Below are 17,835 nucleotides of genomic sequence, written 5' to 3'. Positions count from 1 at the left end.
TCTAGCATTGTTATATATATATATATATAGATAGATGAAAATGGATATATGTTGTGCCAGGTAAAACAAACAAAAGAATAATATAAGGAAATACTGTTCACTTCTTATTTGATGTAGGATATAGTTTGGTAGGATATACCCTAATCGAGAAGTTATGAGACAGACAGACAGACATACAGTCTGTCTGTCTGTCTGTCTGTCTATACCCTAATCGAGTGGTTATGAGACAGACTGTCTATACCCTAATCGAGTAGTTATGAGTATAAAACACGACAACTAAGTTTGTAGTGTGAAATCGATTCACATAACTTTTGTGTTACATGTGTTATTGTTAAAATGGAGATCAAGTTCGATCTTATTTCAATTCGTTTTCGATTACTGAAGCGACATTTTCAAAGAAGAAAACATTAATGTAAATATCAAAATGTATTTAGTAACAAGTTATACAGGATCAGTCACGCCTTTTCCAAAATATTATATAACTTTTGCTTTCACAATAAAGAAACACTAACTAAAACAGCGAGAGTGAGTGAGGATTTCCATGTCACCTACGCAGTCACGATACCTGAAGTATCTACACGCTGTGACAGTAATATTGGGTAGGGAAGGTATGTAAATATGTTACAGATATCGTAGATACAGCGTGCTATATGATACATTTACGTGTGTTTATACGGATACTACAGTCAGTAAACAATTTCACACAGATCTACCGTCCTAAGCGTCAGGTGTTTTCTAGGTAAGGTCAATCGTACGTGTCACGATAATCCGGAGGTATGATATTCACTCTGTGGTTAGATGATACGCAGACGAGGCCACGATAATACATCCTGGTGACGGAAAGGGACACTTAATTGTTAAACTCATTCAGTCATACAAGAGGATCTCCTGTCATGTCCGCCTAGCCTGCGTCAATCAGAGTCATTTTAAAACAAAAACTATACATGATCAAATGAATAATGACGGATTCTACACCGCTCCCACCAAGGAGACAGAAATACATCGTTATCATATACACTGAATAACTTATAACTCAACATATCGTTCTATTCGATTTACTGTAAAGCTTGTGACATCATAAACTCATTATACCATACAACATAGCGTACAAATCAATATATCATACAACTCAATATACCACACAGCTCACTATATCATACAACTCAATATACCACACAGCCCACTATATCATACAACTCAATATACCACACAGCTCACTATATCATACAACTCAATATATCATACAACTCAATATACCACACAACTCAATATATCATACAACTCAATATACCACACAGCTCACTATATCATACAACTCAATATATCATACAACTCAATATACCACACAGATATCATACAACTCAATATATCATACAACTCAATATACCACACAGCTCACTATATCATACAACTCAATATATCATACAACTCAATATATCACACAGCTCACTATATCATACAACTCAATATACCACACAGATATCATACAACTCAATATACCACACAGCTCACTATATCATACAACTCAAAATATCATACAACTCAATATACCACACAGCTCACTATATCATACAACTCAATATACCACACAGCTCACTATATCATACAACTCAATATATCATACAACTCAATATACCACACAGCTTACTATATCATACAACTCAATATATCATACAACTCAATATACCACACAACTCAATATATCATACAACTCAATATACCACACAGCTCACTATATCATACAACTCAATATATCATACAACTCAATATACCACACAGCTCACTATACCACACAGCTCACTATATCATACAACTCAATATATCATACAACTCAATATACCACACAGCTTACTATATCATACAACTCAATATATCATACAACTCAATATACCACACAACTCAATATATCATACAACTCAATATACCACACAGCTCACTATATCATACAACTCAATATATCATACAACTCAATATACCACACAGCTCACTATACCACACAGCTCACTATATCATACAACTCAATATATCATACAACTCAATATACCACACAGCTCACTATACCATGCAACTCGATAAACCGTACAAATTATTGTACCATACAACTCAATAAACCGTACAACTTATAACATACAACTCAATAAACCGTACGACTTATAGAACCATACAACTCGATAAACCGTACAACTTATAACATACAACTCAATAAACTGTACAACTTATAACATACAACTCGATAAACCGTACCACTTATTGTACCATACAACTCGATAAACCGTACGACTTATAACATACAACTCAATAAACTATACAACTTATAACATACAACTCGATAAACCGTACCACTTATTGTACCATACAACTCGATAAACCGTACGACTTATTGTACCATACAACTCGATAAACCGTACAACTTATTGTACCATACAACTCGATAAACCGTACAACTTATAACATACAACCCAATCAACCGTACAACTTATAACATACAACTCGATAAACCGTACAACTTATTGTACCATACAACATGATAAACTGTTCATTATACTGTTTCACTCATTACACCACTCACCACAAACAAGTAATATCATCTGTTTCTCCGTAAAATTCCTTACATTGTTCCATTCAGTAAAACATACCAACTTATTGGTCATTCCAACAATTATTAAACGTTTCCGGTCATTACAGTGTACGGATCATAAAAATCCATTCCACTACAGGACATTAAACCATACCATCCAATATTCCGTGAAACCCATTATACGACCAAGTCATTTTGTCATGACCTCACAAACCATCAATTATGCAACCCAAAACACCGTGAAAATCAATCTACCGTACAGTAGTTTAATCGTCACACTTTTTAACTCATTGTAAGTATATAAATAGACAGTTCCCCATAATCTGTCTACTTATGGACTATTTCCTGAGATACGTCAGAAACATGTATAGTAGAATGTCGGCGCCGGTAACATACATGTATAACCGGAAATCCACACTAGTTTTGGGAGATCCGGAAACACCATAGTAACAGAAAATATATATTAAATGTACTAATACTTGTGAAGAGGCTTGTGTGATATAAAATGTAAACTGAACGAAAATTAGCGGTATATGAGAGTTAAATAGGATGTTTGATACGATATACAAATTAAAGGAATGATCAGCAGTAGTTTGGTAAGATTTGATAAAGGTTATGTATGTTATCTAAAAATAACCTTAGAAATAACCTATATCAACAAGAGAATTCTATAGCACACAGAAAGTAAGAGTTGTAGAAAAACAGATTTCAAATGTTTTCAACTTGTCAATGTTTGGTGCTGAATATTAATTAATCAAAGTGAAATATGAACCTACTATACATCATTACAGGTAAGCATAAAACATAATAACAGGTAAAAATAATACACCTTTACAGGTAAAATAAAGACACCTTTACAATAAAAAATCAAACACCTTAACAGGTAAAATTATACACATTTACAGGTAAAAATAATACAAATTTACAGGTAAAATAAAGACACCTTTACAATAAAAACCTTAACAGGTAAAATTATACACATCTACAGGTAAAAATAATACAAATTTACACGTGAAAGTGATACAGCTTTACAGGTAAAATGATACACCTTTACAGATAAAATGATACACCTTTACAGGTAAAATGATACAATTTAACAGGTAAAATGATAAAACTTTACAGGTAAAAGTAAGACACCTTTAAAGTTAAAAACCAAACACCTTAACAGGTAAAAATTATACACATCTGCATGTAAAAATAGTACACATTTACCGGTGAAAGTGATACAGCTATACAGGTAAAAATCATGCAAATTTACAGGTAAAAATGATACACATCTACAGATAAAAAACAACACCATTACATTAAAAATAATACATCCTTCCATGTTCTACAATAACACATCCTTCCATGTTACAATAACACATCCTTCCATGTTACAATATTACATTCTTCCATGTTAGATTAATACATCCTTCCATGTTACAATAACACATCCTTCCATGTTACAATAACACATCCTTCCATGTTACAATAACATCCTTCCATGTTACAATAACACATCCTTCCATGTTACAATAACACATCCTTCCATGTTACAATAACATCCTTCCATGTTACAATAATACATCCTTCATGTTACAATAACACATCCTTCATGTTACAATAATACATCCTTCCATGTTACAATAACACATCCTTCATGTTACAATAACACATCCTTCCATATTATAAAATAACACATCCTTCATGTTACAATAACACATCCTTCATGTTACAATAGCATATCCTTCATGTTACAATAACACATCCTTCCATGTTATACAATAACATCCTTCATGTTACAATAACACATCCTTCCATGTTACAATAACACATCCTTCCATGTTACAATAACACATCCTTCCATGTTACAATAACATATCCTTCCATATTACAATAACACATCCTTCCATGTTACAATAATACATCCTTCATGTTACAATAACACATCCTTCCATGTTACAATAACATATCCTTCCATGCTACAATAACACATCCTTCATGTTACAATAACACATCCTTCCATGTTACAATAATACATCCTTCCATGTTACAATAATATATCCTTCATGTTACAATAACGCATCCTTCCATGTTATAATAACACATCCTTCCATGTTACAATAACACATCCTTCCATGTTACAATAATACATCCTTCCATGTTACAATAACACATCCTTCCATGTTACAATAACACATCCTTCCATGTTACAATAATACATCCTTCCATGTTACAATAACACATCCTTCCATGTTACAATAATACATCCTTCCATGTTACAATAATTCATCCTTCCATGTTACAATAACACATCCTTCATGTTACAATAACACATCCTTCATGTTACAATAATTCATCCTTCATGTTACAATAACACATCCTTCATGTTACAATAACACATCCTTCATGTTACAATTACACATCCTTCATGTTACAATAACACATCCTTCATGTTACAATAACACATCCTTCATGTTACAATAGCATATCCTTTATGTTACAATAACACATCCTTCCATGTTACAATAACACATCCTTCATGTTACAATAACACATCCTTCCATGTTACAATAACATCCTTCCATGTTTTACAATAACATCTTTCATGTTACAATAACACATCCTTCCATGTTACAATAACACATCCTTCCATGTTACAATAACACATCCTTCCATGTTACAATAACACATCCTTCCATGTTACAATAACACATCCTTCCATGTTATACAATAACACATCCTTCATGTTACATTAATACATCCTTCCATGTTACAATAACACATCCTTCATGTTACAATAACACATCCTTCATGTTACAATATTACATCCTTCCATGTTACAATAACACATCCTTCATGTTACAATAACACATCCTTCCATGTTACAATAACACATCCTTCCATGTTATACAATAATACATCCTTCATGTTACATTAATACATCCTTCCATGTTACAATAACACATCCTTCCATGTTACAATAACACATCCTTCATGTTACAATAACACATTCTTCCATGTTATACAATAACATCTTTCATGTTACAATAACACATCCTTCCATGTTATACAATAACATCTTTCATGTTACAATAACACATCCTTCCATGTTACAATAACACATCCTTCCATGTTATACAATAACACATCCTTCATGTTACATTAATACATCCTTCCATGTTACAATAACACATCCTTCCATGTTACAATAACACATCCTTCATGTTACAATAACACATCCTTCCATGTTATACAAAAACATCTTTCATGTTACAATAACACATCCTTCCATGTTACAATAACACATCCTTCCATGTTATACAATAACACATCCTTCATGTTACATTAATACATCCTTCCATGTTACAATAACACATCCTTCATGTTACAATATTACATCCTTCCATGTTAGATTAATACATCCTTCATGTTACAATAACACATCCTTTCATGTTACAATAACACATCCTTCATGTTACAATATCACATCCTTCATGATACAATAACACATCCTTCCATGTTATACAATAACATATCCTTCCATGTTACAATAACACATCCTTCATGTTACAATAACACATCCTTCCATGTTACAATAACACATCCTTCATGTTACAATAACACATCCTTCCATGTTACAATAACACATCCTTCATGTTACAATAACACATCCTTCATGTTACAATAATACATCCTTCCATGTTACAATAACACATCCTTCATGTTACAATAACACATCCTTCATGTTACAATAGCATATCCTTCATGTTACAATAACATCCTTCCATGTTATACAATAACATCCTTCATGTTACAATAATACATCCTTCCATATTACAATAACACATCCTTCCATGTTACAATAATGCATCCTTCCATGTTACAATAACATATCCTTCATGTTACAATAACACATCCTTCCATGTTATACAATAATACATCCTTCATGTTACGTTAATACATCCTTCCATGTTACATTAATACATCCTTCCATGTTACAATAACACATCCTTCATGTTACAATAACACATCCTTCATGTTACAATATTACATCCTTCCATGTTACAATAACACATCCTTCATGTTACAATAACACATCCTTCCATGTTACAATAACACATCCTTCCATGTTATACAATAATACATCCTTCATGTTACATTAATACATCCTTCCATGTTACATTAATACATCCTTCCATGTTACAATAACACATCCTTCATGTTACAATAACACATCCTTCATGTTACAATATTACATCCTTCCATGTTACAATAACACATCCTTCATGTTACAATAACACATCCTTCCATGTTACAATAACACATCCTTCCATGTTATACAATAATACATCCTTCCATGTTACAATAACACATCCTTCCATGTTACAATAACACATCCTTCCATGTTACAATAACACATCCTTCATGTTACAATAACACATTCTTCCATGTTATACAATAACATCTTTCATGTTACAATAACACATCCTTCCATGTTACATTAATACATCCTTCCATGTTACAATAACACATCCTTCATGTTACATTAATACATCCTTCCATGTTACAATAACACATCCTTCCATGTTACAATAACACATCCTTCATGTTACAATAACACATCCTTCCATGTTATACAAAAACATCTTTCATGTTACAATAACACATCCTTCCATGTTACAATAACACATCCTTCCATGTTATACAATAACACATCCTTCATGTTACATTAATACATCCTTCCATGTTACAATAACACATCCTTCATGTTACAATATTACATCCTTCCATGTTAGATTAATACATCCTTCATGTTACAATAACACATCCTTTCATGTTACAATAACACATCCTTCATGTTACAATATCACATCCTTCATGATACAATAACACATCCTTCCATGTTATACAATAACAACATCATACATGTTAAATTAATACAACATTCCATGTTACAAATACAAACTTACATGTTACAATAACACATCCTTCCATGTTACAATAACACATCCTTCATGTTACAATAACACATCCTTCATGTTACAATAACACATCCTTCAATAACATGTTACAATAACACATCCTTCATGTTACATGTTACAATAACAATAACACATCCTTCATGTTACAATAACACATCCTTCATGTTACAATAACACATCCTTCATGTTACAATAGCATATCCTTCATGTTACAATAACATCCTTCCATGTTACAATAACACATCCTTCCATGTTACAATAACACATCCTTCATGTTACAATAACACATAACAACATCCTTCATGTTACATGTTACAATAACATATGTTACATCCTTCATGTTACAATAACACATCCTTCATGTTACAATAATACATTCTTCCATGTTACAATAACACATCCTTCAATGTTATACAATAACACATCCTTCCATGTTACAATAACACATCCGTCCCTGTTACAATAACACATCCTTCATGTTACAATAGCCTATCCTTCATGTTACAATAACACATCCTTCCATGTTACAATAACACATCCTTCCATGTTACAATACAATAACACATCCTTCCATGTTACAATAACACATCCTTCCATGTTACAATAACATCCTTCCAATAACACATCCTTCCATGTTACAATAACACATCCTTCCATGTTACAATAACACATCCTTCCATGTTACAATAACACATCCTTCCATGTTACAATTCCTTCATGTTACAATAACACATCCTTCAATAACACATCCTTCATGTTACAATAACATGTTACAATAACACACATCCTTCCATAACAATAACACATCCTTCCATGTTATACAATAAAATCTTTAATGTTACAATAACACATACTTCCATGTTAAAATAACACATCATTACATGTTATAAAAAAACACATCCTTCATGTTACATAATTCATGTTACATCACATTTCCATGTTACAATAACACATCCTTCATGTTACAATAACACATCCTTCCATGTTACAATAACACATCAATAACTCTTTCATGTTACAATAACACATCCTTCCATGTTACAATAACACATCCTTCATGTTACAATAACACATCCTTCATGTTACATTAACACATCCTTCCATGTTACAATAACCATCCTTCCATGTTACAATAATAACACAATAACACATTTCATGTTACAATAACACATCCTTCACACATCCATTCCATGTTACAATAACACATCCTTCCATGTTACACAATAACACATCCTTCATGTTACAATAACACCTTCCATGTTACAATAACACATCCTTCCATGTTACAATAACACATCCTTCCATGTTACAATAACACATCCTTCATGTTACAATAACACATCCTTCCATGTTACAATAATACATCCTTCTGTTACAATAACACATCCTTCAATAACACATGTTACAATAACAATAACACATCCTTCCATGTTATACAATAACACATCCTTCATGTTACAATAAAACATCCTTCCATGTTTAAATAATAACATCTTTCATGTTACAATAACACATCCTTCCATGTTACAATAACACATCCTTCATGTTACAATAACACATCCTTCATGTTACAATACCACATCCTTCATGTTACAATAACATCCTTCCATGTTACACACATCCTTCATCATGTTACAATAACACATCCTTCATGTTACAATAACACATCCTTCATGTTACAATAACACATCCTTCCAATAACACATCCTTCATGTTACAATAACACATAACACATCCTTCATGTTACAATAACACATCCTTCCATGTTACAATAACACATGTTACCTTCATGTTACAATAACACATCCTTCCATACAATAACACATCCTTCATGTTACAATAACACATCCTTCCATGTTACACATCCTTCAATAACATGTTACAATAACACATCCTTCATGTTACAATAACACAATAACACACATGTTACATTTCATGTTACAATAACACATCCTTCCACAATAACACATCCTTCCATGTTACAATAACACATCCTTCATGTTACATCCTTCATGTTACAATAACACATCCATTTCCATGTTACAATAACACATCCTTCCATGTTACACATATGTTACACATCCTTCATGTTACAATAACACATCCTTCATGTTACAATAACACATTTCCATGTTATACATCCTTCCATGTTAGATTAATACATCCTTCATGTTACAAAAAAACATCCTTTCATGTTACAATAACACATCCTTCTTGTTACAATATCACACATCCTTCCATGTTACAATAACATATCCTTCCATGTTACAATAACACATCCTTCATGTTACAATAACACATCCTTCCATGTTACAATAACACATCCTTCATGTTACAATAACACATCCTTCATGTTACAATAGCATATCCTTCATGTTACAATAACATCCTTCCATGTTATACAATAACATCCTTCATGTTACAATAATACATCCTTCCATATTACAATAACACATCCTTCCATGTTACAATAATGCATCCTTCCATGTTACAATAACATATCCTTCATGTTACAATAACACATCCTTCCATGTTATACAATAATACATCCTTCATGTTACATTAATACATCCTTCCATGTTACATTAATACATCCTTCCATGTTACAATAACACATCCTTCCATGTTACAATAACATCCTTCCATGTTTTACAATAACATCTTTCATGTTACAATAACACATCCTTCCATGTTACAATAACACATCCTTCCATGTTTTACAATAACATCTTTCATGTTACAATAACACATCCTTCCATGTTATACAATAACACATCCTTCATGTTATACAATAATACATCCTTCATGTTACATTAATACATCCTTCCATGTTACATTAATACATCCTTCCATGTTACAATAACACATCCTTCCATGTTACAATAACATCCTTCCATGTTTTACAATAACATCTTTCATGTTACAATAACACATCCTTCCATGTTACAATAACACATCCTTCCATGTTATACAATAATACATCCTTCATGTTACATTAATACATCCTTCCATGTTACAATAACACATCCTTCCATGTTACAATAACACATCCTTCATGTTACAATAACACATCCTTCCATGTTATACAATAACATCTTTCATGTTACAATAACACATCCTTCCATGTTATACAATAACATCTTTCATGTTACAATAACACATCCTTCCATGTTACAATAACACATCCTTCCATGTTATACAATAATACATCCTTCATGTTACATTAATACATCCTTCCATGTTACAATAACACATCCTTCCATGTTACAATAACACATCCTTCATGTTACAATAACACATCCTTCCATGTTATACAATAACATCTTTCATGTTACAATAACACATCCTTCCATGTTACAATAACACATCCTTCCATGTTATACAATAACACATCCTTCATGTTACATTAATACATCCTTCCATGTTACAATAACACATCCTTCATGTTACAATAACACATCCTTCCATGTTACAATAACACATCCTTCATGTTACAATAACACATCCTTCATGTTACAATAATACATCCTTCCATGTTACAATAACACATCCTTCATGTTACAATAACACATCCTTCATGTTACAATAACACATCCTTCATGTTACAATAATACATCCTTCCATGTTACAATAACACATCCTTCATGTTACAATAACACATCCTTCCATGTTACAATAATACATCCTTCCATGTTACAATAACACATCCTTCCATGTTACAATAACACATCCTTCATGTTACAATAACACATCCTTCATGTTACAATAACACATCCTTCATGTTACAATAACACATCCTTCCATGTGGGTAGTAGATGTACCTTAGTGACAGCAGTAACTCTTCAGGGTAGTAGATGTACCTAAGTGACAGAACTCTACAGGGTAGTAGATGTACCTAAGTGACAGCAGTAACTCTTCAGGGTAGTAGATATACGTAAGTGACAGCACTCGTCAGGGTAGTAGATGTACCTAAGTGACAGCAGTAAGTCTTCAGGGTAGTAGATGTACCTAAGTGACAGAACTCTTCAGGGTAGTAGATGTACCTAAGTGACAGCAGTAACTCTTCAGGGTAGTAGATGTACCTGAGTGACAGCAGTAACTCTTCAAGGTAGTAGATGTACCTAAGTGACAGCAGTAACTCTTCAGGGTAGTAGATGTATCTAAGTGACAGCAGTAACTCTTCAGGGTAGTAGATGTACCTAAGTGACAGAACTCTTCAGGGTAGTAGATGTACCTAAGTGATAGCAGTAACTCTTCAGGGTAGTAGATGTACCTAAGTGACAGAACTCTTCAGGATAGTAGATGTACCTAAGTGACAGCAGTAACTCTTCAGGGTAGTAGATGTACCTAAGTGACAGCAGTAACTCTTCAGAGTAGTAGATGTACGTAAGTGACAGCAGTAATTCTTCAGGGTAGTAGATGTACCTAAGTGACAGAACTCTTCAGGGTAGTAGATGTACCTAAGTGACAGAACTCTTCAGGATAGTAGATGTACCTAAGTGACAGAACTCTTCAGGGTAGTCGATGTACCTAAGTGACAGAACTCTTCAGGGTAGTAGATGTACCTAAGTGACAGAACTCTTCAGGGTAGTAGATGTACCTGAGTGACAGCAGTAACTCTTCAGGGTAGTAGATGTACCTAAGTGACAGAACTCTTCAGGGTAGTAGATGTACCTAAGTGACAGAACTCTTCAGGGTAGTAGATGTACCTAAATGACAGCAGTAACTCTTCAGGGTAGTAGATGTACCTGAGTGACAGCAGTAACTCTTCAGGGTAGTAGATGTACCTAAGTGACAGAACTCCTCAGGGTAGTAGATGTACCTGAGTGACAGCAGTAACTCTTCAGTGTAGTAGATGTACCTAAGTGACAGAACTCTTCAGGGTAGTAGATGTACCTGAGTGACAGCAGTAACTCTTCAGGGTAGTAGATGTACCTAAGTGACAGAACTCTACAGGGTAGTAGATGTACCTAAGTGACAGCAGTAACTCTTCAGGGTAGTAGATGTACCTAAGTGACAGCAGTAACTCTTCAGGGTAGTAGATGTACCTAAGTGACAGAACTCTACAGGGTAGTAGATGTACCTGAGTGACAGCAGTAACTCTTCAGGGTAGTAGATGTACCTAAGTGACAGAACTCTACAGGGTAGTAGATGTACCTAAGTGACAGCAGTAACTCTTCAGGGTAGTAGATGCACCTAAGTGACAGCAGTAACTCTTCAGGGTAGTAGATGTACCTAAGTGACAGAACTCTTCAGGGTAGTAGATGTACCTAAGTGACAGAACTCTACAGGGTAGTAGATGTACCTGAGTGACAGCAGTAACTCTTCAGGGTAGTAGATGTACCTAAGTGACAGAACTCTACAGGGTAGTAGATGTACCTAAGTGACAGAACTCTTCAGGGTAGTAGATGTACCTGAGTGACAGCAGTAACTCTTCATGGTAGTAGATGTACCTAAGTGACAGAATTCTACAGGGTAGTAGATGTACCTAAGTGACAGAACTCTACAGGGTAGTAGATGTACCTAAGTGACAGCAGTAACTCTTCAGGGTAGCCGATGCACCTAAGTGACAGAACTATTCAGGGTAGTAGATGTACCTAAGTGACAGCAGTAACTCTTCAGGGTAGTCGATGTACCTAAGTGACAGCAGTAACTCTTCAGGGTAGTCGATGTACCTGAGTGACAGCAGTAACTCTTCAGTGTAGTAGATGTACCTAAGTGAAAGCAGTAACCCTTCAGGGTAGTAGATGTACCTAAGTGACAGAACTCTCCAGGGTAGTAGATGTACCTAAGTGACAGCAGTAACTCTTCAGGGTAGTAGATGTACCTAAGTGACAGAACTCCTCAGGGTAGTAGATGTACCTAAGTGACAGAACTCTTCAGGGTAGTAGATGTACGTAAGTGACAGCAGTAATTCTTAGGGTAGTAGATGTACCTAAGTGACAGCAGTAACTCTTCAGGGTAGTAGATGTACCTAAGTGACAGAACTCTTCAGGGTTGTAGATGTACCTAAGTGACAGAACTCTTCAGGGTAGTAGATGTACCTAAGTGACAGAACTCTTCAGGGTAGTAGATGTACCTAAGTGACAGAACTCTACATGGTAGTAGATGTACCTAAGTGACAGCAGTAACTCTTCAGGGTAGTAGATGTACCTAAGTGACAGAACTCCTCAGGGTAGTAGATGTACCTGAGTGACAGCAGTAACTCTTCAGTGTAGTAGATGTACCTAAGTGACAGAACTCTTCAGGGTAGCAGATGTACCTAAGTGACAGAACTCTCCAGGGTAGCAGATTTACCTAAGTGACAGCAGTAACTCTTCAGGGTAGTAGATGCACCTAAGTGACAGCAGTAACTCTTCAGGGTAGTAGATGCACCTAAGTGACAGCAGTAACTCTTCAGGGTAGTAGATGCACCTAAGTGACAGCAGTAAGTCTTCAGGGTAGTAGATGTACCTGAGTGACAGCAGTAACTCTTCAGGGTAGTAGATGTACCTAAGTGACAGAACTCCTCAGGGTAGTAGATGTACCTAAGTGACAGCAGTAACTCTTCAGGGTAGTAGATGTACCTAAGTGACAGAACTCTACAGGGTAGTAGATGTACCTAAGTGACAGAACTCTTCAGGGTAGTAGATGCACCTAAGTGACAGCAGTAACTCCTCAGGGTAGTAGATGTACCTAAGTGACAGAACTCTTCAGGGTTGTAGATGCACCTAAGTGACAGCAGTAACTCCTCAGGGTAGTAGATGCACCTAAGTGACAGCAGTAACTCTTCAGGGTAATAGATGTACCTAAGTGACAGAACTCTTCAGGGTAATAGATGTACCTAAGTGACAGAACTCTCCAGGGTAGTCGATGTACCTAAGTGACAGAACTATTCAGGGTAGTAGATGTACCTAAGTGACAGAACTCTTCAGGGTAGTAGATGTACCTAAGTGACAGAACTCTTCAGGGTAGTAGATGTACCTAAGTGACAGAACTCTACAGGGTAGTAGATGTACCTAAGTGACAGAACTCTCCAGGGTAGTAGATGTACCTAAGTGACAGAACTCTTCAGGGTAGTCGATGTACCTAAGTGACAGAACTATTCAGGGTAGTAGATGTACCTAAGTGACAGAACTCTTCAGGGTAGTAGATGTACCTAAGTGACAGAACTCTCCAGGGTAGTAGATGTACCTAAGTGACAGAACTCTACAGGGTAGTAGATGTACCTAAGTGAAAGCAGTAACTCTTCAGTGTAATAGATGTACCTAAGTGACAGAACTCTTCAGGGTAATAGATGTACCTAAGTGACAGAACTCTCCAGGGTAGCAGATTTACCTAAGTGATAGCAGTAACTCTTCAGGGTAGTAGATGTACGTAAGTGACAGCAGTAATTCTTCAGGGTAGTAGATGTACCTAAGTGACAGAACTCTTCAGGGTAGTAGATGTACCTAAGTGACAGAACTATTCAGGGTAGTAGATGTACCTAAGTGACAGAACTCTTCAGGGTAGTCGATGTACCTAAGTGACAGAACTCTTCAGGGTAGTAGATGTACCTAAGTGACAGCAGTGACTCTTCAGGGTAGTAGATGTACCTATGTGACAGAACTCTTCAGGGTAGTAGATGTACCTAAGTGACAGAACTCTCCAGGGTAGCAGATGTACCTAAGTGACAGCAGTAACTCTTCAGGGTAGTAGATGTACGTAAGTGACAGCAGTAATTCTTCAGGGTAGTAGATGTACCTAAGTGACAGAACTCTTCAGGGTAGTAGATGTACCTTAGTGACAGCAGTAACTCTTCAGGGTAGTAGATGTACCTAAGTGACAGAACTCTACAGGGTAGTAGATGTACCTAAGTGATAGCAGTAACTCTTCAGGGTAGTAGATATACCTAAGTGACAGCACTCTTCAGGGTAGTAGATGTACCTAAGTGACAGCAGTAAGTCTTCAGGGTAGTAGATGTACCTAAGTGCCAGAACTCTTCAGGGTAGTAGATGTACGTAAGTGACAGCAGTAACTCTTCAGGGTAGTAGATGTACCTAAGTGACAGAACTTTTCAGGGTAGTAGGTGTACCTAAGTGACAGCAGTAACTCTTCAGGGTAGTAGATATACCTAAGTGACAGCACTCTTCATGGTAGTAGATGTACCTAAGTGACAGCAGTAACTCTTCAGGGTAGTAGATGTACCTAAGTGACAGCAGTAACTCTACAGGGTAGTAGATGTACCTAAGTGAAAGCAGTAACCCTTCAGGGTAGTAGATGTACCTAAGTGACAGCACTCTACAGGGTTGTAGATGTACCTAAGTGACAGAACTCTTCAGGGTAGTAGATGTACCTAAGTGACAGAACTCTTCAGGGTAGTAGATGTACCTAAGTGACAGAACTCTACATGGTAGTAGATGTACCTAAGTGACAGAACTCTTCAGGGTAGTAGATGTACTTAAGTGACAGCAGGTACTCTTCAAGTATTGGTTTCAGTGTAGATTGATTAAATGTTATCTTTCCGATTATATCTATGCACATTGCTTCACAAAGAAATCGTCTACACTGTCCAACCTTACAATGCCAGCGATATGATTGTTGTGTATTTATATCGACGTTGGTAGTACTTATGCAGTTATGTAATTTACCTGTTATCGATAAGCAATAGCGATCAATACACAAAACAATTGATTACCGAGGTCTGACCTACTGTTATCGTTTTGAATTGGTTGGATCTATCACGGGTCACCAGAAAGTTTATTCTCTGACGATAACAAAGACCCATATTCATATCAACACAATTGTTAAGTAAACTATAGGTAAAACGAAAGTAATGAAATCCATGAACATTGCAAAAATTGTGTATTGCTTGCAAGTCACATAACTTCTCAAATAAATCCAGTTCACAATCATCTTAAACAAGAACAAGCTGATTTCATGCTGTTTATTGAAAAATCTACCTGACAAGAGAAGGCTGGAGTTAATGCGCTACAATAAGCATATCAGCAAGGCCGTCTATTATCTCTTCATTTCGTACCGTGCCTTTTCCCGACCACTTAACGCCAGTAACCCAGCCCTTTAAACGTCCATCGACTCTTTCAAGTTTATTATGACAAACACCCCGTATCCTAAAATTCCGCATACATCTGAAATAGATATGCAACAAATGGACTTGAGCATTAAGCATTTAACAATGATATTATAGACTTACCGTCTATTTCTCCTCGGAGACTGATAGCATTTGTTTGTGTTATGCATAGTTAATTATAACATTAGATATCCGGTAACGTCTTCAGTGATTTCTCCACAGAACGCGTGTTTCAATAAACAACCTGTCTATCTTTCATTGTTACAACATCTCCCACTTATGTACATTGTACATGTATATGGTTACTTTCGTTGATAGGACGAGATGGATCGGAAGGGAAATCTCCACTTGGAATAATGACTAACTTCTCGGAACATTAAAACTTGTGACGACACTTTACAACGTCCTCATATATACACAAAACTTCAACGATGAACCGCGACAAAAAAAGAATTCATATTTAGAAACGCGGAAGTAAGCGACCGTTATCACAGGAGAACTGATATTAACACCATTGAGCGTTTAAGTCAGGACTGGGTTTTTACTCTCTGTGAACAAATAGTTAGACGAAGCGCGTGACTTGTTTCGTACTAGGAAGTAAATACACACTAAGATGTAAAGGTACCAGGTGTGTTTGTGTTCTGAACCTTAAATTAACCTGAAGGATCTGCACCCTTTCTATTTACCTGGGTTTTTTATACTGTCGCCTGCATTCGAGAAATCAAGGTGATGTGATGTTGTTTGTTAAATGACCATAACCCCCTTTCAATGTGTGTTAAGGTATGTGTGCCTATCAATCATTGATTTGTGTATATACGTTAAAATAACATTACATACATATACATATATGCTGTATTGTTTATCACCCCGTCAACAATAATATGTAATTTAGAGGCAGGGTCTCCTCATTACAATATACAAGAGACCCGTGGAATGCCATCCAGATCAGTGAAGGTATCGCGTCTTATCCCGGCACACAACCATGACAATACAGAAAGTTCCATTAACCACGAGTGGCAGCGGTGAATCTGTACATGGTGTTGCGTAGGTCAACGCACCAGCCGACTATCGCAACCCCCGAATCTGTCGAAACTCACATTACACCTTGCTTTCAATATAAAAATACACCTGATACAACTAGTTATGAGACTTGTTCTTGGTCCACCTGCACGTGTACATTATGGAGTACCCGACGATTAAGTTTCCTCTATGACGTTAAACTTTGCGAGCTTTTCATGAAG

At 35.6% G+C, this 17,835-nt stretch overlaps 1 protein-coding gene across 1 annotated transcript in view; it reads right to left on the bottom strand.

Annotated features, from left to right (window-relative positions):
* LOC132562179 (ETS homologous factor-like) overlaps positions 1-16,881 on the bottom strand; it is a 43,031-nt gene extending 26,150 nt beyond the window's left edge. The window contains exon 1 of the mRNA XM_060226911.1: positions 16,718-16,881. Coding sequence (XP_060082894.1) covers positions 16,718-16,764 — 47 coding nt within the window. The 5' untranslated portion in view covers positions 16,765-16,881. The remainder of the gene's footprint in view (positions 1-16,717) is intronic.
* Positions 16,882-17,835: the final 954 nt, after the last annotated feature.

This window comes from Ylistrum balloti, unplaced genomic scaffold, assembly GCF_031769215.1.
Source record: "Ylistrum balloti isolate Yb309-2 unplaced genomic scaffold, AGI_CSIRO_Ybal_v1 Utg371360, whole genome shotgun sequence".
Taxonomy (NCBI): Eukaryota; Metazoa; Mollusca; class Bivalvia; order Pectinida; family Pectinidae; genus Ylistrum; species Ylistrum balloti.
Note: the sequence above shows the minus strand (reverse complement) of the source record. Positions and strands in the feature narration are given on the sequence as shown.